The sequence below is a fragment of the Coenobita brevimanus genome, chromosome 57 (genome assembly GCF_032717465.1).
Source record: "Coenobita brevimanus isolate Jiangsu-jjx chromosome 57, ASM3271746v2, whole genome shotgun sequence".
NCBI lineage: Eukaryota > Metazoa > Arthropoda > Malacostraca > Decapoda > Coenobitidae > Coenobita > Coenobita brevimanus.
In genome coordinates this window covers 11408909-11432215 of record NC_137010.1, presented here as the reverse complement: position 1 = coordinate 11432215, position 23307 = coordinate 11408909, and the positions used below count along the sequence as shown (strand labels likewise).

The window sequence follows — 23307 nt, the reverse complement described above, 5'->3', positions numbered from 1 at the left end:
CCTCCAACATGAAATAACGCATTATTATATTAATAATAACAGTATACTGAATAAATAAACAACATAAAAGGCCATCAAACTTTTATAAGGACTAAGGCTTGGGTGGTTTGATGGGTTCCGAGGCTTGGGAGTGGCTTAATTGCCACCAGATCTCTTTAGCTGTCTCCATGATTTCTTAGTGTCCACAGCTAAAGGGGGTATCACATGGTACATCGTATCAGGAACGGCCGAGGAAGATTTAAGTGGAACAAAACTTGCACGCTATCACACACGTTCCTCATACTGTTGCCAGAGCGCCGTCTCAGTTGTAAACATGTGATTACTTTATCGACACCACAGTTTTCTCGGCATAGGAAATATTAACTCTTTATAAGGGTTTCAAAACGATTGATAATAATTCTAAAATACAGTATTAATAAGTATTCAGTGTTAGGCTAAATTTCAATACTGTAGTACGATATATTCTTTCGAGTCGAATGGGCTTTGTTCACACTGTTTTGCCCGTCGTATGATCGGCAGGAATCCGTTCAGATGCATTCCAAATGCCCGTGGTATCGTCGACAATATTACCAAGTTACCGTTCCAACTAACCATCGTATCCTCGGCAAACCTCATATGAAGTGCCATGTGAATAAGTTTCGCTTAGCCTGTCTTCAAACTCAACGCGTGATAGCGGTCTTGGGCCGCATGATAGCATGTATGGTTGTGCATTTGATGTGTGCGCGATAGCAGATAAACACGATAGCTGAATGCATGATAGCAGGGAGTTGAGTGTATAGTAATCTACTATTTTTTTCTTCACTCCCCTACTAACTTCATCGCCACCCTGTCTGACAGGCATCTTACACTCCCTCCACTTGACACTCAAATTACTTCCAAATTCCTCATCCACTCTCTTCTTACTCTCTCGTACTAATCTTTTCACTTCTATCTTCCTTTCTACGTATAACTCTATCTTCCGTCTCTCAACTTCTTCCATCCCCCTACTTCTCATCCATTCATTATATGCTTTTTTCTTTTGTGCCACAGCCTGTCTCACCTCTTCATTCCACTGTGCTGTTCCTTGCACCCCCTTTCATCTTCTGTTCACCCCACACACCACCTCACATGCTGCACAGATTTCTTCTGTGAATATCTTGCACAGACCTTCCACATCCCCCATCTGCTCCAATCCATATTTACCCGATCGTTCCTCCACTTCTCTCGTATATTCTGCCTTTTTCTCATCCTCTTGTAACCTTTCCACTCTCCTTGCATATACTCTTTCCTCCCGTCCTTCCCTTCTTCTACTTCTCCATTTTACTTGGACCTTGATTCTGACCACCACTTGGTGGTGGTCAGAAAGTCCACTCCCCCAACCTCTATATGTTCTTGCATCCATTACACATCTTCACACCCATTCATCCACACACTCATAATCAATCATTGCCAACCTTTCATTCAGTTCATCATCCACCCTTCTCATCACTCGCCATGTATACCTGTAGATCATTTTGTGCCTGAAGAGGGTATCAGCTATCACCAACCCCTCCCAGCACAAGTGTCCACTAATGCACCGCCATTCTCATCTATCTCTGCAGGGACACCCCACTCACCAACTACTCCATCCACCTTCACATTCCCTACTTTACCATTCATATCACCAGTCAAAAACACTCTCTCATTCCTTTCAAACTTTTCCATGCACACTTCCACATTTGTCCAGAACTCTCCTCTCACTCTAATTGCATGATCTTGCGTTGGCGCATACACGCACACAATCGCCCCCATTTGTAGTCCAACTTTCAATCTTACCCACACAATCCTTGAGCCAACTGATCCATACTCTCTTATATTCTCCTTCCATCTGTTACTCACAACAATACACACTCCTTCTTTTGCCCTCTCATTCTCACCTACTCCTGCACATATACCCCATCCATACTCCCATTCTCTCACACTCTCACCTCTCCACTTAGTTTCAGTTAATCCACATACATCCACTTTCGCACTCTCAAGCACCTGGACAATCTCTCTCTCTTTCACCTCATCATTTGCATCCCTTACATTCCACATAGCCGTCCGTATCATGTCCTTTGTTCGGTCCTTAGACGTCATCTTTTGGTCAGTCCTGGTCTGAGGCATCTTGTTCATATTTTTAGTAAACTGTTTTCCAGAGAGGGGCAATAACCCTCCGCTAACCCACTTGCTGTCACGTAGGGAACACGTGTCGGTTGGTTATAAGGTAACCACCCAGCATTGTAAATGAGTTCCTGGTTTACAGGAAATCATTTGGCTTCCCACTCAATGTAGAGCTACCCTAAAAACAGGGTACCACTACACTAAGTGGGTGGATGATGGGTGTCCCCACATACCACATCCCAACTCTCCAACTCTAATTCTTTCTGTTCCTTCTGGCACCTTGCCAAAAACCTTTCTAACAACTTTACTTCATCATCCTTCCATTCTCTTTTCTACTTTGACGGCTCTGTAGCTATTTCTTCTACTTATAAAGCAGATCTCTTCACTCAGACTTTCTCCTCCAATTCCACTTTAGATGATTCCGGTGCTGTTCCTCCATCACTTCCCCCCTCTGACTGACATTAAAATTACTTCAGCTGATGTATTTTCTGCCATCCCTGGCCTTAATACTAACAAGGGATATGGGCCTGAAGGAGTTCCTCCTGTTGTCCTCAACATATGTGCTTCTGTGCTTACACCCTGCCTAGGTAAACTCTTTCGCTATTGTCTGTCAACTTGTTCCTTTCCTTCTTGCTGGAAGTTTGCTCTCATTCAGCCAGTCCCAAAGAAAGGTGACCATTCCCAACCCTCTAACTATCATCCAACTGCTTTAACATCCTGTGCCTCAAAAGCTTTCGAGTCAATTCTTAACAGAAAAATTTTAAAGCATCTTTCCTATCACAACCTTCTTTCTGATCGTCAGTATGGGTTCCGTCAGGGACGCAACACTGGCGATCTTCTCATCTACCTTTCAGACTTCTGGTCATCCTCCTTTCAGGACTTTGGCGAAAGTTTTGCCATTGCACTTGACATCTCAAAGGCTTTCGACCAAGTCTGGCATACATCTTTAATTTCCAAACTGCCCTCTTTCGGTTTGTATCCCTCTATCTGTGCCTTTATCTACAGCTTCCTTTCTGGTCGTTCTATAGTCGCTGTTGTAGAGGGCCATCGTTCTTCTCCTAGATCTATCAACAGTGGTGTTCCTCAGGGCTCTGTCCTATCACCAGCTCTCTTCCTTTTATTCATCAATGATCTTCTAAGCCGTACATCAAACCCTATCCACTCATAAGCTGATGATTCCACCCATCAACTTTCCATTCAGTTCCTGTAACGTCCATCTCAGCAGTTACTTCAACAAACAAGGGATAAGGCTATGGCAAACCTAATGTCTGACTTGGCTCGTATCTCTGACTGAGGTAAAAATAATCATCTTGTTTTTAATGCATCAAAAACTCAGTTTTTAAACCTATCAACCCAACACAATCTTCCACAAAGTACCCACTGATGTTTAATAATATCCAGCTCAATCCTGCATCATCCTTGAACATGCTTGGGGATTCACTCACTTGGGACTTATCTTGGAAAGAACATACTGCATCTCTTTTAAAATCTGCTTCCAAGAGATTAGGTGTGCTAAGCCAACTCCGTACCTTCTTTACCCCTGCACAGTTGTTGACTTTATACACGGGTTTTCTTCGTCCCTGTGTAGAGTACAACTCTCATGTGTGGGGAGGCTCCCCACATACAGCTCTTCTCAATGGTGTGGAGTCAAAGGCTTTTCGTCTTATCAACTCTACTCCTCTTACTGGTTCCCTTCAAACTCTGTCTCTTCACTGCACTGTTGCATCTTTATCTCTTTTCTATCTCTGTTTCAATGGTCACTGCTGAACTGTCTGCTTGCATCCCTCCACTCTATGACGAGTGCGTAGCACCCGTCTAGCAACAAACTCTCATCCTTTTTCTGTCCAACTCTCTAATGCAAGAGTTAACTGTTACTCCCAGTCCTTCATTTATGCAACAGGTCATCTCTGGAACTGTCTCCCACTGTCTGTATTTCCTACTTCCTATGATCTCTGGTCTTTCAAACGCAGTGTGTCCAGGCATCTCGAAATGAACGGATCTTGAATCTGGCTCTTTTGTATTGTTTTTTTGTTTTTTTTTTCTCGGAAGGAATGGTTTGCGGGCTTCTGGCCTTTGGTTCCTCCTTTCTTACGTTAAAAAAAAATACATTATAATGTACCTGGTTAAGACAGTGTTATACTGTACTGATAAATACTTGTATCCTTTCCCATTACTGATTATACAGGCTAGTTTAATTACAATACACATCTTACAATGCAATCAATAAGGGTAGCCGAGATTAAAAATGACCAAGTTAGGATAGGTTTCATTTGGTTAGGTTCAGCAAGATCATGTCAGATTAAAACAGATTATGTTGTGTGAGATTGGCTAAATTTAAAGATTAATTTATCTATCAATCTATAGCCCGACGCCCTAATCCCGCAAAGGGTGGCCGCAGACAAAATGTCTCCAAGTCGCTCTGTCACCCACCAATTGACTACCCTCCTCCCAACTCACCCCCCCCTCCCTCATATACCTCTCAACTCCATCCCTTCACCTCACCCTCGGTCTACCTTTCCCTCTCCCTCCCTCCACCTCACCTACATACACCTCCTTAGTCAGTCTTTCATTCTCCATTCTCTTCACATGTCCAAACCACCGCAGTGTATTTCTCCTAATCTTCTCAACCACATCCACATCCACCCCACAGCGTTCCTTCACTTCTTCATTCGTCAACCTGTCCCTCCACGTAACTCCACATGCTCCTCTCAAGTAACTCATTTCCACTGCTCTCACTCTTGACTTGTTCCCCTGTTGCAAGGTCCATGCCTCACTTCCATACATTAGGGTACGGATCACAATACTATCATGCAGTGACTTCTTAACTTCCATACTCACCTCCCTATTTCTCATCACTGCTTTCAGTGTACCAACAACCTTCCTTCCCTGCTGTACCCTTTCACGCACTTCATCCCCCAAAGTTCCATCCTTACTCATCACACTACCCAAGTACTTGAATGCACTCACATTCTCCATATCCTCACCATCCAACCTCACTGCACACTCTGTGACTTCATTCCTCTCAAACACCATAACTTTACTTTTGTTTACATTAACTTTCAGATTCCTCCTCCTACACACTGTCCCAAATTCATTCACCAAACCTTGCAAATCCCATTCATCTTCACTCAACAGTACTGTATCATCAGCAAACAGCAACACCGGAAGCTTCCAAATCTCACCCTCATTCATTAGGGCCACCCCCACATCCACTGCCCTACCCTGCACCTCCTTTACAACCCCATCCATGTATATATTAAACAGCCATGGAGACATCACACAACCCTGTTTCAGTCCCACATTGAGATCAAAGAATTCACTCAGCTCACCATCCACTCGCACCGTAGCCCTAGCTCCCTCGTACATACTCTTCACAGCACTCAACAATTTCCCCTCCACTCCATATATTCTTAATGCCTTCCACATACCTTGCCTATCTATTCTGTCATAAGCTTTCTCCAAGTCAATGAAGGCAGCATACACTTTCCTTCCCTTCTCTAGATACTTCTCCACTAAACATCTTAGAACAAATATCTGATCTACACACCCTTTTCCCTTCCTAAATCCCCCTTCTTCTTCTCCAACTAGCTCCTCTGTCATATGCCTAACCCTATCAATGAGTATTCTACCATATATTTTACCAGTCACACTAAGTACGTAAATACCCCTATGGTTACCACATACTTCTCTCTCCCCTTTTCCTTTGTATAAAGGAACAATTATACCTGATTTCCAGACCTCTGGAACCCTTCCCTCTTCCCAAGCCAATCTACACAACTTCCATATCCACTCAACAATCTCACCCCCATACCTAAGCATTTCACCACACACTCCATCAATTCCTGGGGCCTTTCCCAACTTAATCTTCTTCATCGCTTCCACTACTTCCGCCCTACTGATCTCTTCCTCCCTCCTCTCATCTCTTCTTCTCCCAGCCATTCCCCAACCACTTATACTCGCACTGCTCTCACTCTCTACATTCAACAAATCCTCAAAGTGCTCCTTCCATCTCCTCAGTTTCTCTCTCTTCTCCACCCTTCAGATTCGTTACATCTTATTAAATTCATTACTAATGTCAGGTAACTACTTTATTCTTGCTACTGCCAAACACTTATTTAGCTTAAGTGGGACTCCCTAAATTGGAGGACATTAACCCACTGAGAGCGACAGGCCTCATTTGGGACTTATCAGAGTTGAAAGTGACAGGCCTCAAATGAGCGCGATTTTCAAAGGCATACCAAAACAACGCCATGAGGAGCAGGTGGCTGAAATTTGTATGGGAAATAGGGGAAGGTGGCAACTCTCGATACCACCCACGCACTACCCCACTTTCCCATATACACTCAGAATATGTGCGTGCACACACCATGCATTGTGCAGGTAAATTTTCCTCATTTTCCTCCCATGATGTCGCCAACCCAACACCAGGCGCTAGGGGATCTGTACACACACACACACACACACACACACAAAAGAGAGAGAGAGATAAAAGGCATCTGCACACACACACACACACACACACATGAAAAAGAGAAAGAGAGAGAGAAAAGAAATCTGCACACACACACACACACACACACACACACACACACACGAGAGAGAGAGAGAGAGAGAGAGAGAGAGAGAGAGTTGATAAAGGGTATTTTTCCGAGAGAGAGAGAGAGAGAGAGAGAGAGTTGATGAAGGGTATTTTCCAAGAGAGAGAGAGAGAGAGAGACTAAACAGAGGGATGACAGACACAGCGTGGTCCCTTGCGAATGAGGAAATAAGACGTGACAGCCGTTCCTCTTCTCTCTCTCACTGTCCATTCCCTCACTCCTCTATCACAGACAGAGAGAGAGGGTTGATGATACAGTAATCTCGAGATCCTTGCCCGAGACATTGGTATATATAAGATGTTCTTCTCGAAGAATGACATTCCTAAACCTCACTCGCTGCGGGAGGTGGGTTGCTAGCGCCACCAGCTGTTCATCTTTTGGCCATTTTATCTCACTACCACATGACTTTATGTGGTCATATATACACACTGCCGGATGCGCGCGAACATTTCCAAGACAATGAAGTGTGTTTCATTCAATTCTGTAGGACACGAAATTTCAGCCAAACTGTCGTTTCCCAGCAGATACCTACAGAACGATTGTCGCTCTCCACGGGTTAAAGGGCAATTTAACATCAACCACTGCTGGAACAGGTGTGCCCATGCTATACTTGCTACTGCCAAACACTTATTTAGCTTCAGTGGGACCCCTTGTACTGGAGGATATTAAAGGGCAATTTAACATCAACCACAGCTGGAATAGGTGTGGCCATCCTAAACTAATTTAGTACTGGGCTAGATTACACTTATTATACCATTATGTAATCCTGTTACTAAAGGAACGTTAAGTTGGATATAACTGGAACTGCTGAATTATGCCACACCAAATAATTATTAAATTAAAATTGGGTCAGGTCAGTTTCAGTTTCATGGTCACATAAATGAAGATCAGGTCAAGTTAAGCTATATTTGATTTAAATAATGAAAGAAAATTTTTGCTATAACGAACTAACTGGGGGATGCAGGTTTGTTAAAGTCAAATGTTCATTAAATGCAAGAGTCTCCCCCCCTCCCCTCAGGTGGGAATTCAAGGACATGTTTGCAAATAAATGAGCACAATATCATGAAACAAATGAGTACAAAATCCTGTTCTAGTATTAAAATTGAAAACTACTCCCATTTAACACTAACTTGGCTCATAATTTCACTCTTTTGCACCTCATCTTACTTTCTTGTCATAGCACTTCTTCATGACTAGCACAGTAGTACAATAACTTGTTATTACAACTCAGCAGTCATGATGCGGAGCAGGTACTTTCAGACTACACTGGAGCAAAAAAGGAAACACACATTTCACGACCCATTGCACACCATTTAACGATCACTATTCATTATGTACTGTAGGTTAGACTGGGTCAGGTTAACCTGTGAGCTGTGACAAGGGGTCATGCAGACATCCCCTGTGGTGCAGCAAAATGGTAATTTTGGTCACTCATACAGATTTCCACGAAATGTATATCAGTGGCTATGAAACTGCATCATGAAGATACCCTCAGAATTATTTTTAATGAAATCAATGTAGTTTTGGAGAAATAATTGTCAGAAATTGAATTTCTGGCAGGAACATGAAAATTATGCTTTGAGAGAGAGAGAGAGAGAGAGAGAGAGAGAGAGAGAGAATAATGCATATTGAGGTAGATGAGACTGGCTGTAAACAGGCTTTTGCCAGTCTCCCTGCTTGCCAGGTGGGTTGCCAGCTCGATCCACACACTGCAATACGAGTTTATGGTGCTACTTTTACACCCATTATTTACCATCCTACTTCTGTACCACTGCTTCCTATTGACCTTACATTTGATTTTATGTTATTCTAAACAATTCTGAACCATGACTGCCTTTCCTGGGTTGATAATATTGCGGATTATGCATTACAAAGCATGTACTTCTGAGTCATTGTTGCTGGTGCAGCTTAGCAACTAGGCCCAAGATAGGGGGTGGGAATGACAGCACCAGTTCTCGCTCATAAAAGGTATGTTCTCGCTCATAAAAGGTATGTCATACGTTTATGAGACATCCCCACATGAGGTATGTCGCAGTCCACAGGTTAACCCCTAAAGTCCTAATCGCATCAACTGATGTGATCTGAGTTTCATGCCAAAATACCTAATCACATCAATTGACTGGGGCCTGTAAAACACTGCGGAGCTCTTCCTCTGCCTAAATTATGACGTACATAGCTTCAGGTAAATGAGAACTCACCCCTGAGGTGGCGTGAGGGGGGGATCGGACCAACCCAGGCGGTGGGGGGCACCCCCCCGGGCTGCCTCTGTGCCACCCTCTACTCCACTCCCTCACACTCTCCTTGTCCCCCATCACCCTCCCATCCCTCCATGCACCTGTACCTCTCCTCCCACCACCACCCATCTCACTTCCCACCCACTCTCACCCCTCCTCCCACCCTGCTAGCCTTGTGTCCCCCCTGAACCCCACCCCATCCCTCCCTCCCCGTCCCTCACTATCCTCGCACCCCCTACAGACCCCCGAGAGGTATCGGGCCACCATTCCACAACCTTCTGTCTCACACCTCACCCCCACCCCTTCACCCAACCTCCTGCCCACTCCCCTGTGTCCTCTACGGTCTTTGCTATTGCCATGTGCATCAATTTATTTTCTTGTGTGTAATTTCAAATACCACATCGTACTCTTTCGATCTAATTCGTGTTATATGATGGAAAATACTTCCATTTATGTACAGACATTTTGTTTCTTTGCATTTTTTGAGTTTCTTTGTAATCCTTTTTTTTTGGGGGGGGGAGGGGGGCGTTCGCCACGTTTGACCTGCTTCACCTTGTATTCTGGCCTGATGTACGTACCTGTTAGGTATTATTTCCACGTCTTCCCTAATTTCCATATAATTACACCTCACTCTATTCATTTCTCAAGTCATACCTACACCTGCCAGATGTAACATAGGTAAAATTATTGCTTTCTTCTTTTCCCCTCTTTCATATTCATGCATCTATAGCATTATTCAACTTTATTTTGATGTCCTTGATGGTTATAAACATTTATATATGTCTGTGTTAGTTTTTGAATGACTATGAGGACTTGCAGGCTACTCCCCACAGCTGTTTTATCTCCCCACACCTACATAAACACCTGTTTTCATCACTGATATGACAAATCCCATTGAAATGGAGGGTTTCCACAAGAGAATTTGGTTGTTGCCGAAATTATTCTCTCCAAGTATCACCAAGGCCTTGTAGGCCTATTCCCCACGCTAGTTATCTCCCCACACCTACATACACACCTGTTTTCATGCTAGATGTTACAGAACACACTGAAGTGCTTTCTTTTCATGTGAAAAATTGGTTATTTTCAACCTCCGTACCTATAGGCCTACTTCCCACAGCCTAGTAATATCCCGGCACCTACATACACCTGTTTTCATGGCTGGTGTGATAAAACACTTTGAAATGACCTGTTTCAATAAGAAAAGTATCAAAATTTTCACATTTTAGATTGTTTTCGAGAGGCAACTATTAAAAACTTTTTTGAACTTTGATGCATGATTGTGCAGTAACCATTAGGCCTACGGGGGTATGGATTGTGTTGTCAGGTGTGTAAAGTCTTCCTCTTTAGCCAGAACACAAACAATTTGCCCTTGGTGAAAGTCGCCAGAACACCCCCAAATTGCGGCTGGGGGAGGTACCCTGCCTGCAATAATTGCGGACTTTAGAGGTTAACATTGGTCTCACCAGAAGAGTTCAAGCTAAACATTTAGCTACAGTAGATTAAACTGTCATGTCATGCCAGGGAAACTAAGGTTAGGACAGATCAACACTGATACTGAATTTCAATTAAAACCACAAACCCACTCACCCTGAAAAAAGTTAGTCACAAGGTCTGCCACACAAGCCTGGTACACCTCCTTCTGCGAAACCCCTGGGCCAAACACAGCATCGAAATCACAGAAGTGGTCATAGCCAAGGATGACCTGGGAGGATGCTGGGGCCACCTCTACACATGACCCTCGACCTTGTTCCTGGGCTAAACAAGGTCGCACCTGATGGGGAGGATGATGAAGGGAGAGTTTAATAAACCCTTTCACTATGACATGTCTTCCTTTAGTTGAATAAAATATCTGGTACTACAGGATATAGATTAAAAAATAAATAAATAAATAAATAAACAGAACTGAGGAAAGGCACACTTGAGGAAAAAATGAAAGAGGAAATGAGATTTACACATTAATTTAAGAAGTCTACCTTAACCCCTTCAACACGGGAATGCCTTTTTAAAATTTTACTTTGCCTACTTCTGAACAAAACAACTGTATTCAGTTTAAGAAGGCCCCATCTGACTGCAGGGATTAAAAACAACTTCTTTTAACTCCTTAAAATAACCTCCTTTAACTACTTCACTGTGAAAGATCATTTCAAAGCTGAATTTAATTTTCAGGTGACAGTAGAAATGTAGCTAACTCACTGTGTGAATTTATGTACTGTATACTAAACTACTGATTACATTAGAAATCCAAAGCAACATTTTAGGTTTTATCACTGTCAGTCTTAAAAACTGTCTCTATGATGATACCTATGGGTGTGATGAAATATTGAATCAGCAGTCGTTTACTAAATCAACACTGAATCAGCACATTTAATTGGAAAAAATAGTTATTATCACAATATCGGTTCATAAACACCCAATAATCCGAAATTTGATCAAAATTTTGTGTTAAATTTAACTGTTACTAAAAATCCAGGATTCACAGCAAAAATTTGCTAGTTGGCAGAAGTGTTTTGACTTTGGCTCAACAACTCACCTTGACAGACTAGGATGAATAAATACTGTATCGATTTAACATGCAAATACAGTAAAGCCCTTTTAGCAACATCTTCGTTCGCAGTTTCATGGGTAGCGGTGGCCTGCAAATATTCCCGAACACTGGGTTTCATGAGAAAACCCCTCCGTTCACGGAGAGAAAACGTAAACAAACTGTGCGCACAGAAAGCGATTGTCACTTGTTCGCCGCCACTGCCGCAGAAGAGATGCAGTACAGGATGGATGTGTTGCATGGAAAGGTGGAGGCAGCAGAGGCAGAGGAGGGTGGAGGTGCCAGAGGTAGCAACCTCACCACCTGCCTAGCAAATTACACCCCAATCCCTTCCATTAAGCACCTCACCCCAGCCTTCCATGTGAATTTGCTTGCCTATTATGTACCTTGCATTAACATAGTTTCTTTTTGGGTGTGATCAGTAAATTATACAGTGCATAAATGGGTTTTAAAGGGAGGCAGCATGGGACCCGGAGCCTATCTATTTATCTATTGTAAGACACCTTAATCCTATAAGGGGTGTCCACAAACAGATCGCCTCCATGTCGCCCTGTCGCCTGCCATTTCACTGCCCTGCTCCCTGCTCACACACCCCTCTCTCATGTACCTGTCCACTCCATCCCTCCATCTCATCCTTGGCCTCCCCCTCCCTCTTCCCCCCTCCACCTCAATCCTATACACTCTCCTTTTCAGTCTCTCACTTTCCATCCTCTCCATATGGCCAAACTACCTCATTGTGTTTCTCCTAATGCTTCCTATCACATCCACATCCACACTACAACACTCCTTCACTTCCTCTTTTGTCAGCCTGTCTCTCCATTTGACTCCACATGCTCCTCTCAAATAACCCATATCCACTGCTCTCACTTTGACATATGTCCTTGCAACAAAGTCCAAGCTTCACTTCCATACATTAGAATTCGTATCACAATACAGTATTGTAATGCAGCAACTTTTTTACTTCATTTTTTAACTCATTTCCACTGATCTCACTCTTGACTTCTGTCCCTCCAACAAGCTCTCCAACATGGTCCAAGCTTCACTTCCATACGTTAGAGTTGGTATCACAATTCTGTCATGTAGTCACTTTCTCACTTCATGCTCACTTCCCTGTTTCTTATCACTGCTTTCAAAGAACCAGCAACCTTTCTTTCTTGCTGTAACCTTTCAAGCACTTCACCCTCCAAACTTCCATCCCTACTCGTCATACTGCTCAAGGACTTAAATGCACTGACATTTTCTATTTCCTCATCATCCAGCCTCACTGTACAGTGACTCTTGAAGACCAAAATTTTACTCTTCCCTACATTCACCTTTAAATTCTGTTTCTTACACCCTCTCCCAAACCCATTCACTAAGCCTTGCAGCTCCCCTTTGTCCTCACTTTACAGCACAATATCATCTGCAAGCAACAATACAGAGATTCCAAACACTGCCCTCTCTCATTAGGGTCGCTCCAACATCCACTACCCTACCTTGTAACACTTTTATAACCTCATCCATATACAGACCGAACAACCACAGAGACATGACACATCACTGTTTAATCCAACCTTCAAATAGAATAATTCACTCTGTTCACTGTCCACATGCAAAGCAGTCATAGCACCCTCATACATACTCTTCACAGCATTCAGCAACTTCCCATTTACTCCATATATTCTTAATACTTTCCACATTCCTTGTTTATCCACCTTGTCATATGCTTTTCTCCAAATCCATGAAGGCTGCATACATCTTTCCTTTCTCTAGAAACTTTTCCACAAAAGACCTAAGCACGAATATTTGATCTACACAACCTCTTCCCTTCCTAAGACCTACCTGTTCTTCTCCAAATAATTCCTCTGTTATTTCCTTAACTCTGTCAATAAGTATCCGACCACATACAGGCATACCCTGGTTTAACGATCTAATTGGTTAGGTAAAACCCCATCGTTAGCCGGAGTTTCATATATCGGGGTACTTTTAACATGTATTTCAATGTGAAATGTTTACTAGCCTTGGGTGTCCCCCCAAACCTAGTTCAAAACCCACCCAGATGAGCCCAATAACAGGTTTAAAGGCAATCAAAATGGCCTAACAGCTGTCAAGGAAACTAACATAAGCCTAACACCTGTAAATAACTCACCCAAATCATCAAATATAATCTGAATACAGTATCATCAAATATAAATCTGGAAAAAATCAAGCTTAGTAAACTGTACCCCGAAATGACACTGTTCACCCCACCTGTGGCTAAAACACATTAATTGAAGTCTAAAAGCAGCTTATAAATAAAAGTAAGCACACAATTTTAGTCTAAAATACCATCAAAATCAGTAAGAAAAATCAAACTCCATCGTTAAACCGGGGTTTGGCCATCGTTAAGAGGGGTATGGTGCAATTTCTACCCCCGTCGTTAAGATGGGGTATCGCCTCTAGGGGTATCGTATATTGAGGTATTGCTGTACTTTTCCTCATACACTAAGAAGATAAATGCCCCTGTGATTACCACACACTTCATTTTCTCCTTTTCCTTTGTACATGGGAATAATTATGTCTGACTTCCAATCCTCCAGGACTCTACCTACCTCCCAGGCCAATCTGCACATCTTCCACATCAATTCTGCTACTATCTCTCCCCCATGCTTCAGCATTTCACCACACACTTCTTCAATTCCTTGGGCTTTCCCCTCTTTGACTTACTTCACTGCCTCTACAACTACCATCCTACTGATTTTTTCCTCCCTCCTCATATCCCTCCATCTCCCAGCCAGTCCCCAGCCACTTATACTCACACTACTTTCATTCCCTATGTTCAACAATTCCATAAAGTGTTCTCTCCATCTGCTAACTTTTTTTCCCTACTCCATTAGCAGTTTTTCATTTTTATCTTTCACTTTCCAACTAACTATTTTATCATCCTGACTTACTCTCTTTACCTCTCTCTGAACATTTTCTTACATTCCCTCCATTTTACAATCAAATTCCTTCCAAATTCCTCATCCACTCTTTTATTACTCCCTCTTATTAATCTTTTCACCTCTATCTTCCTGTCTACATACAACTCTCTCTTTTGTCTCTCAACTTCCTCCACACCCCTGTTTCTCGTCCACTCACTATATGCTTTCTTCTTTGGTGCCACAGCCTCTCTCACCTATTCATTCCTCCATGCTGTTCCCTGCATCCCCTTTCTTCTTCTCTTCACCCCACACACCACCTAACATGCTGCACAGATGTCTTCTGTGAATATCTTGCACACACCTTCCACGTCCCCCATCTGCCCCCAAATCATATTTACCCAATTGCTCCTCCTCTGCTCTCTTATATTCTGCCTTCTTTCCATCCTCTTGCAACCATTCTACCCTCCTTGTAAGAACTACTTCCTCCTGTCCTTTCCTTCTGCTATTCCACGATTTCATTTGAACCCTGACTTTTACCTCCATCAAGTGGTGGTCAGGAAGTCCACTCTCCCAACCTCTATATGCTCTTGCATCCATTACACACCTTCTCATTCTATTATCCACACACACATAATCAATCATTGCCTTTCGATCATTCTGTTCACCACCCACCCTTCTCATCACTCGCCACGTATACCTGTGGATCATTCTGTGTCTAAAGAGGGTATTGGCTATCACCAACCCCCTCCCTGCACAAATGTCCACTGCAGCACTGCCATTCTAATCCACTTCTCCAAGCACACCCTGCTTGCCAACTACTCCATCCAACTTCACATTCCATACTTTTCCATTTATATCTCCAGTCAAAAACACTCTGTCTTTCCTTTCAGACTTTTCATGTACACTTCCACATTTCTCTAGAACACTTCTTTCACTCTGCATGCATGATCTTGTGTTGGTGCATACTCGCACACAATCACCCACATTTGTAGTCCAACTTTCAATCTTACCCACACAATCTTTAAGCCAAATGAACCATACTTTATTATGTTTTCCTTCCATCTCTTGCACACAACAATACAAACTCCTTCTTTTGCCCTTTCATTTTCACCCACACCCACACATATACCCCATCCATACTAACATTCTCTCACACTCTCACCTCTCCGTTTAGTTTTGGTTATTCCACACACATCCACTTTTGCGCTCTCAAGCAGCTGGACAATCTCTCTCTCTCTCTCACCTCATCATTCGCACCCCTTACATTCCATGTTGCAATCCGTACCATGTCTTTTGTTCGGTCCTTAGTCGTCACTGGTTGGTCAGTCCTGGTCTGAGGCTTCTTGCTCATATTTTTAGTTAGTTGTCTTCCGGGGAGGGGCACTAATCCTTTGCCAACCCATTTGTTGTCACACAGGGAACACCAGTTGGTTGGTTATAAGGTTACCACCCAGCGTTCTCGATGATTTCCTGGTTTACAGGAAATCATTTGACTTGCCACTATGTGTAGAGCTACCCTAAAACAGAGTACCGTTAAACCAAGTGGGTGGATGATGGGTGCCTCCACCTATCAATTAGCCCATTTCCCAGAGGAACAATGCCCAAACTTCAGCGGTTTCATGGTTCACAGTACTTTCCATGGAACCAATTAGGTGTGAAACTTGGAGCTTTACTGTACATTTATTTGCACTGTAAATCAATATTTATGCAAAACAGAAGTCTGTCAAGGCATCTTAGTGATCTAAAGGGGAATACCTGCTAACGTTAGCACATTTTTGCTCAGAATCCTGATTTTTTTAACAATTACATTAAAGGATGGAAGTTTAGTGGGTGAAGTGCTTGAAATGGTACAACAAAGAAGAAATGTGGCTGGTTCCTTGAAAGCAGTGATAACAAATAGGGATGTGTGCATGGAAGTGAAAAAGTTACTGCATGACAGAATTGATACCATCTCTAATGCATGGATGCGAAGCTTGGACCTTGTTGGGGGGACACAAGTCAGGAGTGAATGCAGTAGAAATAAGTTATTTGAGAGGAGCACGTGGAGTCACATAGAGAGACAGACTGACAAATGAGGAAGTGAAGGAGCACTGTGGTGTGGATGTGGATGTGATAGGAAGCATTAGGAGAAACACACTGAGGTGCTTTGACCACGTTGAGAGGATGGTAAGTGAGAGACTGATGCGGAGAGTGTATATGAGTGAGGTAGAGGGGGGAAGAGGGAGAGGGAGGCCAAGGATGAGATGAAGGAATGGAGTGGAAAGGTATATGAGAAAGGGGTGTGAGCTGTGAGTAGGGAAGTGAAATGGTGGGAGACAGGATGACGTGGAGGCAATTTGTTTGTGGCCACCCCTTATGGGATTAAGGCATTTGGCAATAGACAGATACAGTAGATAGAATTACATGAAACACATTTTTTTTTACCTGATTTCTGATAACTGAGCGTGTATGAACCTATATGGCGAAAATATTATCATATTTTCCTATAGGATGACATTTACTATCCCTGCTGCTCCAGACAGTTGAACACAATGAATTTATCAGTTTACAAATGGTGAATGACCTCATGGCCTCAAAAAAATCACAGATGGAGCACCAGTGGGCACCGTGAATGCTTGTGTTGCTGAGAACTGGCAACATGAGATGAGCAATTCTCGGCAATTCTGGTCAAGTTTTCACCAATTCTGTCCTGAAGTGGTGTTGCTGGTCCAGGTCGGCAATTTTCCACTAGGATAAATGCCCTTGTGACTAAGCCTAAGGCAGGCCAAATTAGGTTATTGAAATCCACATTAAAATATTACATGTAACACGGTACCGTACTTCTAAATTTCCTGTTGGAATGAAGTGCTGATTTTTTTTTTAATTTTAATCTACAGAGATTAGCATATATAGTGGGTTTGTTAAAAATGCTTGTTTTTAAAAATATTTGTAAACAAGGGGTTCTATTATAGTACTTAATACTGTGTATAACTAAGACTGGTCAGTTTTCCGTAATTCACATCACTCGATTCAGGAAATCTGGCACAACCACATTGAAGACAATGATATTTTGAATCTACTCCAATATAAATTTGTTTTCGGAAATGTATATTTAACATGAAAATCCTAGATTTAAATACAACGGATTTCCACTGACGTCTGCCAGTAACCAGCCATATTTAACGTTCTTAACACAAATTTGTCACATCTGAAAGTTGGTTCTCAAACACAAGGGAGGTGAGGTTTTTATAGGTTTGGTAAAATCATTAAGTTTCCCATTATTCTGACATGAAATACACTGATGCCTCCAGTCGGAGCGATGGTTGGCAAACAACACACCCAGTCAGTGAAATCGTCAGTAAAAATTGCCACAAGTGGTCTGGCCACTTCCTTAACTACAGTACCCCTCAAAAACGTATATTTTCCCATGGGTAGACCTAATTTCCAAAACAAGTGATTTCCGACAAAAATGAAGCTCAAATTCATTCAAATCACACTAAAATTGACCAGAAAATCTATTTTTTCTTTCAAAATCGAGTGATATGAATTTCTGAAAACTGACCCTAAGATTTTACGGAACATGAAGTATCTTAATTTAACTGTCAAGTAGCAAACCAGAATCATATTTTAATGGATGTCTCTTGTGTGATGTATATGAAGATTTGCTTTATGATCACACCTACCTTTGCCACCACATGGCCATGTGATGATTACCAAATGTGCCATGATTACCACTCTTAACCCATGATACTGTTTTGGCGCAAGTTTTACTTAATGCACAATTTAGTGCATAAGATGATCCACAAGTATACATGGAGAGTAATGAGGAGGATGGATGGTGAACTTGTTGAACGAAAGGCAATGATAGACTATGTATGTGTGGATGAGCAAATGAGAAGACAAAAAGTGGATGCAAGAGTGTGGAGAGGGTGGGGGAATGGAATCTCGGACGATCACTTAGTGGTGGCCAAGGTAAGGCTGCAAAGAAAATGGTTGAAGAGACGAAGGGGAAGATAGGAGGAAACAGCTCCTGTGAGAAGAGTGAAGAAATTGCAAGACAGTAAGAAAATGGCAGAGTATAAGTGCATAGTGGAAGAAAGATTGGGAAGGTATGAGTTACAGCAGATGGAAGGGGTGGAAGATGTATGCAAGATATTCACGGAAGAGATAGGCACAGCGTGTGAGATGATTTGTGGAGTGAGGAGGAGATGTAGGGGTGTGAAAGGGACAGCATGGTGGAATGATGAGGTGAAATGAGCTGTGGAACAAAAGAAGAAGGCATATAGTGAATGGCTAGAGAGTAGAGGTAGGGGAGAAGATGAGAGAGAGAAGAGAGAGGTATATGTGAGCAGGGGAAGGGAGGTGATGAGATTGGTGAAGGAGAGTAAGAAGAAAGTGGATGAAGAGTTTGGGAGGAATCTGAGTGTGAAATGGAGGGAGAGTAAGAAATTGTTATGGAAGGAGGTAAAGAAAGTAAGGCAGTGTGAAAGGCGTAATAGTAGGGGAGTGAAAGATAGGAATAATACATTGTTGGTGGAGAAGAGAGAGACATTGAGGAGATGGAAGGTGCACTTTGAGGATTTGTTGAATGTAGAGAGTAACAGCTGTGCAAGTATAAGTGGTTGGAGAATGGCTGGGAGAAGGATAGATGAGAGGAGGGAGGAAGAGATCAGTAGCGCAGAAATAGTGGAAGCAATGAAGAAGATCAAGATGGGAAAGGCCCTAGGAATTGATGATGTGTGTGGTGAAATGCTGAGGTACAGAGGTGAGATTGTAGTGCAGTGGATATGGAAGTTATGTAGATTTGCTTGGGAAGAGGGAAGGGCTCCAGAGGACTGGAAATCAGATATAACTGTTCCTTTATATAAAGGAAAAGGGGAGAGAGAAGTATGTGGTAACCATAGGGGTATTTGCCTTCTTAGTGTGACTGGTAAAATATATGGTAGAATACTCACTGATAGGGTTAGGCATATAACAGAGTAGTTAGTTGGAGAACAAGGGGGATTTAGGAAGGGAAAAGGGTGTGTAGATCAGATATTTGTTCTGTTTAGTGAAGAAGTATCTAGAGAAGGGAAAGAAAGTGTATGCTGCCTTCATGGACGTGGAGAAAGCTTATGACAGAATAGACAGGCAAGGTATGTGGAAGATATTGAGAATATATGGAGTGGAGGGGAAATTGTTGAGTGCTGTGAAGAGTATGTACGAAGGAGCTAGGGCTATGGTGCAAGTGGATGGTGAGCTGAGTTCTTTGATCTCAATGTGGGACTGAAACAGGGTTGTGTGATGTCTCCATGGCTGTTTAACCCGCCATGTCCCGTTGACGTGAATAAACATCCACATGTTTTGTCACTGCCAATCCTGTTGATGTGCATAAACGCGAATCAATTGCAAGGTCCCTAATTTGCACAATTTTCAATTTTCGTGAGTGATTTTTGGTACGTATACACGGGACACCTTCCTCTACAAGACGCCAGGCAGGGACAATGCCTTACCCAGCATGACCTCCCCCACCCCACGCACGCCATTGTCTCGGCAATTCACCTGTTACCAGTGACCTGGCCAGTAAAGACATGTCGTGCCATGGTACGAAATTCAGGGCCAGAGTGATTCCCCAATCGATGACAATGTGGAGGACAAACTTTACATAGCATTAGAGGAAGAAACAGTCAGAAATGATGATCAGGTAATGTCGCCAAAAAAGGTCAGGTATGTTGATGTGTTTGGTGAGTGAAACAATGCTTATATTGCCTATATTACTGTGTGAAAACTAATATACTCTCGTACTACATATAAATTCGTTCCAAATACAGTAATCACTCCAATATCCGACGTAATAGAGCCATAGGTAGGTCCGGATAGTGGTCCTGTCCGGATATTGGACCCCAGCTTATGGACTTGTACTTATGGACCCTAACTCAGAGAAACACCTATACACTCCCTCTGGACATGCATAGCACCTATTTAAGACCCAAATCACACCAATAAGGCACATAAATGACTGAAATAAATGCAAAAGAAACATAAAATGAGGGTTTAGAAGTAGGTTCATACAATAATAAACATTCTGGTGACTGGCTCCTGGACTGGTACTTATGGACCCTAACCTAGCCTAACTCAGAAAAACACCTTCCTACTGCACATGCATAGCTCCTAACACCCTATTCACACCAATAAAGGACATTAAAGAGTGAAATGAGGTAAGAATACTATGGAAAAAAGTACAGTATGAAACATTCTGCCTGCTTACACCAAGTCCATGGCCACCTCGATGAATAACCGCCTCCTCTCAGACTCTGACAGTAAGAAGGATTTCCTGAAGCACTTGCAGTACACTGTTCCTGAAGTCTTGCACTGAACTTAGTCAATCGCACACAGAAGTCCGTTCTCTTCACAGTGTGCACTCTTGTCTAACTAATGCTTCATTGTAACTTACTAAGTGTTGCACTTTAACTTTTCCCATTCTTCTAATAATTTTCCAAAGCCAAAACAAACAAGTCTATTTACGTTAAATTTTGTTTCAACTGAGTCTTTTCTCTCACAACTGTAAATCCTTAACACAACACACTGTTTTTTTCACTGCACAACACTCTAAATTCCCGTGTGGTCTAGTGGAGAAGTTCTTGCTGTTTATTCACTGTCAGAGTCCGAGAGTATCACTGACAGGTGTCCTATGGGTGCATCGCTGGGTCGTGGTGATGGCGTACCCACTGCAGATGATTCTGAAGACAGCCGCAAACTCACATCGAGCGGTGACTCCACCATGGCTGATGTGCTGGGCTGTGGTTCGGAGCATGAGGGCCTGTCATGGGGAGGCAACGGAGTGGAGCCAGGGCTGGGCACAGCGGGGGTCACGGGCCTGAAAAAACTGTCAATTGTTGATTGATGCAATGACCGACGATTCTGACGATTGATGATGCGCTGCCTGAAAGCACGCACTTCCTCCATGAGTCCCAAGGGTCCCATCTCCCTGTCACAGTCCGGATGTTCCAGGTAGTCTAGGACGAACTCTAGATGTTCCTGGAGTGCGCTCAGCTTGGAGATGGCTGGAGTAGTGTCCTGCTGAGAGGAGTCCGCATCATCGTCGCCTTCCTCGTCGGAATCTTCAAGTTCGGTACTGACACCTGCTGAGAGGAGTCCGCATCATCGTCGCCTTCCTCATCGGAATCTTCAAGTTCAGTACTGACACCTGCAACTGAAGACGCGATCTCGATATCAGACAACGTCTGATACCCAGGATCACCCTCGTCGTCATCCAACCACTCACGAACATCGTCCACATCAACATCGTCGCCGTGCGTATGTAGCCGTGCATGGAAGTCATCCACGTCAAACCCTAGAAAATCGTACTCCACATCTGTTCCGAGAAGCAGACGAGATCAACCATTTTCCAGAGTCTTCACAGGGACTTCCTTCCATGCACTAGCCCAGTTGTACAACGCAGACTTGATGTAGCAGGGAAGGTTTTCCAAAGTCCACTTGCTTCGTGTGTCCCGTCCCTCCCTGCGCTTGTCCTTGTCCTCGAGAACAACCATCACTTCGTCCAGGAACTTCCGATGGTATAGGCGCTTTGTTGCCACGATCACTCCTTGGTCAATTGGTTGGATGAGAACAGTCGTATTAGGTGGCAGAAACATGCACCTAATCCGGCCATTTTCAGCAACCAAGTCCTTGTCGCACGGGTGGGCAGGTGCATTGTCGAGGAGAAGGAGGGCCTTTACCTGGTCACGCGGGATTCCCAGTGTCTTCATCTGGTAATGGATGACCTCCTTGACGAAGTGGTGGTGGAACCAGTCTTTGAAGATCACAGCTGTAAACCATGCCTTCAAAGAATGGTACCAGACGACAGGAAGGACATCCATCACCCCACGAAGTTACCGGGGCTGCTTTGCGTGGCCAACAACAACGGGCTTAAGCCGGTGCATGCCGTTAGCATTGGCACAACACAAAGCAGATATCCGTTCCTTGGAGAGCTTGCGGCCAGGTACACGCTTCTCCGTCTCCTCGGCTAGAGTGTTCGTTGGCAGCGAGCGATAGAATAGGCCAGTTTCATCTGCGTTGTAGACTTGACCGAGAGTGAGGCCCTCCCTGTCGATCAAGCCCTTCACCTTGTGCCAAAACTCGTCAACTCCATCCTCGTTAGCGTCCAATGCTTCGCCATGAGCTTTACAGTTGGTAAGGCCATGCCGTAACTTGAACCAAAGAGCCAACCCTCGGATGCCTTGAAGTCTAGGGCGTCGTGAAGCCTGGCGAACTTCTCAGCAGCAGCCTTCAGCTCCGTTCCACGTACTATCACACCAGCAGCACGTTGTTGTCGATACCAAATCAACGTGGATCGGTCAATTTCTGCAAACTTGGGGGTAAACATAACCTTCCTCTCCACGTTGCCTTTGCTTCTCGACGAGAAGTCAGCCGTGTACTGCATGAGTTTGTCTCGGGATCTCTTAATATCGAACAAAGGAGACCGAGCCAGGTTAAACTCGCGGAGAATGCGGGAAGAAGACCACCCAGCATCTACTTTCTCCAATATCTCCCGTTTCTTCTCCAGAGTCAACACCACTCTCTTCCTTTTCTCAGGTGGCAAGGCCATCATCACACACACTAAGAGGAGGCCCAAGAGCAGCAGGAGTGCCTGCAGCAGGTAAGGCACCACCACAAAAGCGATCACGTGGGCAGCCATAACGACGAGCGTGCACTCGCGGCGAGAGACAGGCGGAAAGTGGGGAGGATGCAGCGGCGCTCTATCGGACGTCGGAGGAACGACATGCCACAACAATGCTCTCCCGTGCCGCACGCGGCAAGTTTAAATTACGGGCGGGAAAAATTTGTTTTTATTTTTTTATTTTTGGGGGTTTTCGGACCATTTTGGGAACATTGGATCCCGGGACGATTATGTCCGGTTAGTGGGGATGTTCGGATATTAGACGTCCGGATATTAGAGTGATTACTTAAAT

General features: G+C 43.6%; 1 protein-coding gene across 1 annotated transcript in view; it reads right to left on the bottom strand.

The window, feature by feature from the left end:
- LOC145401885 (kinesin-like protein KIF7) overlaps window positions 1–23307 on the bottom strand; it is a 291971-nt gene that overhangs the window by 265198 nt on the left and 3466 nt on the right. The window contains exon 2 of the mRNA XM_080273993.1: window positions 10541–10724. Within this exon, the coding sequence (XP_080130119.1) occupies window positions 10541–10724 (184 nt within the window). The remainder of the gene's footprint in view (window positions 1–10540; window positions 10725–23307) is intronic.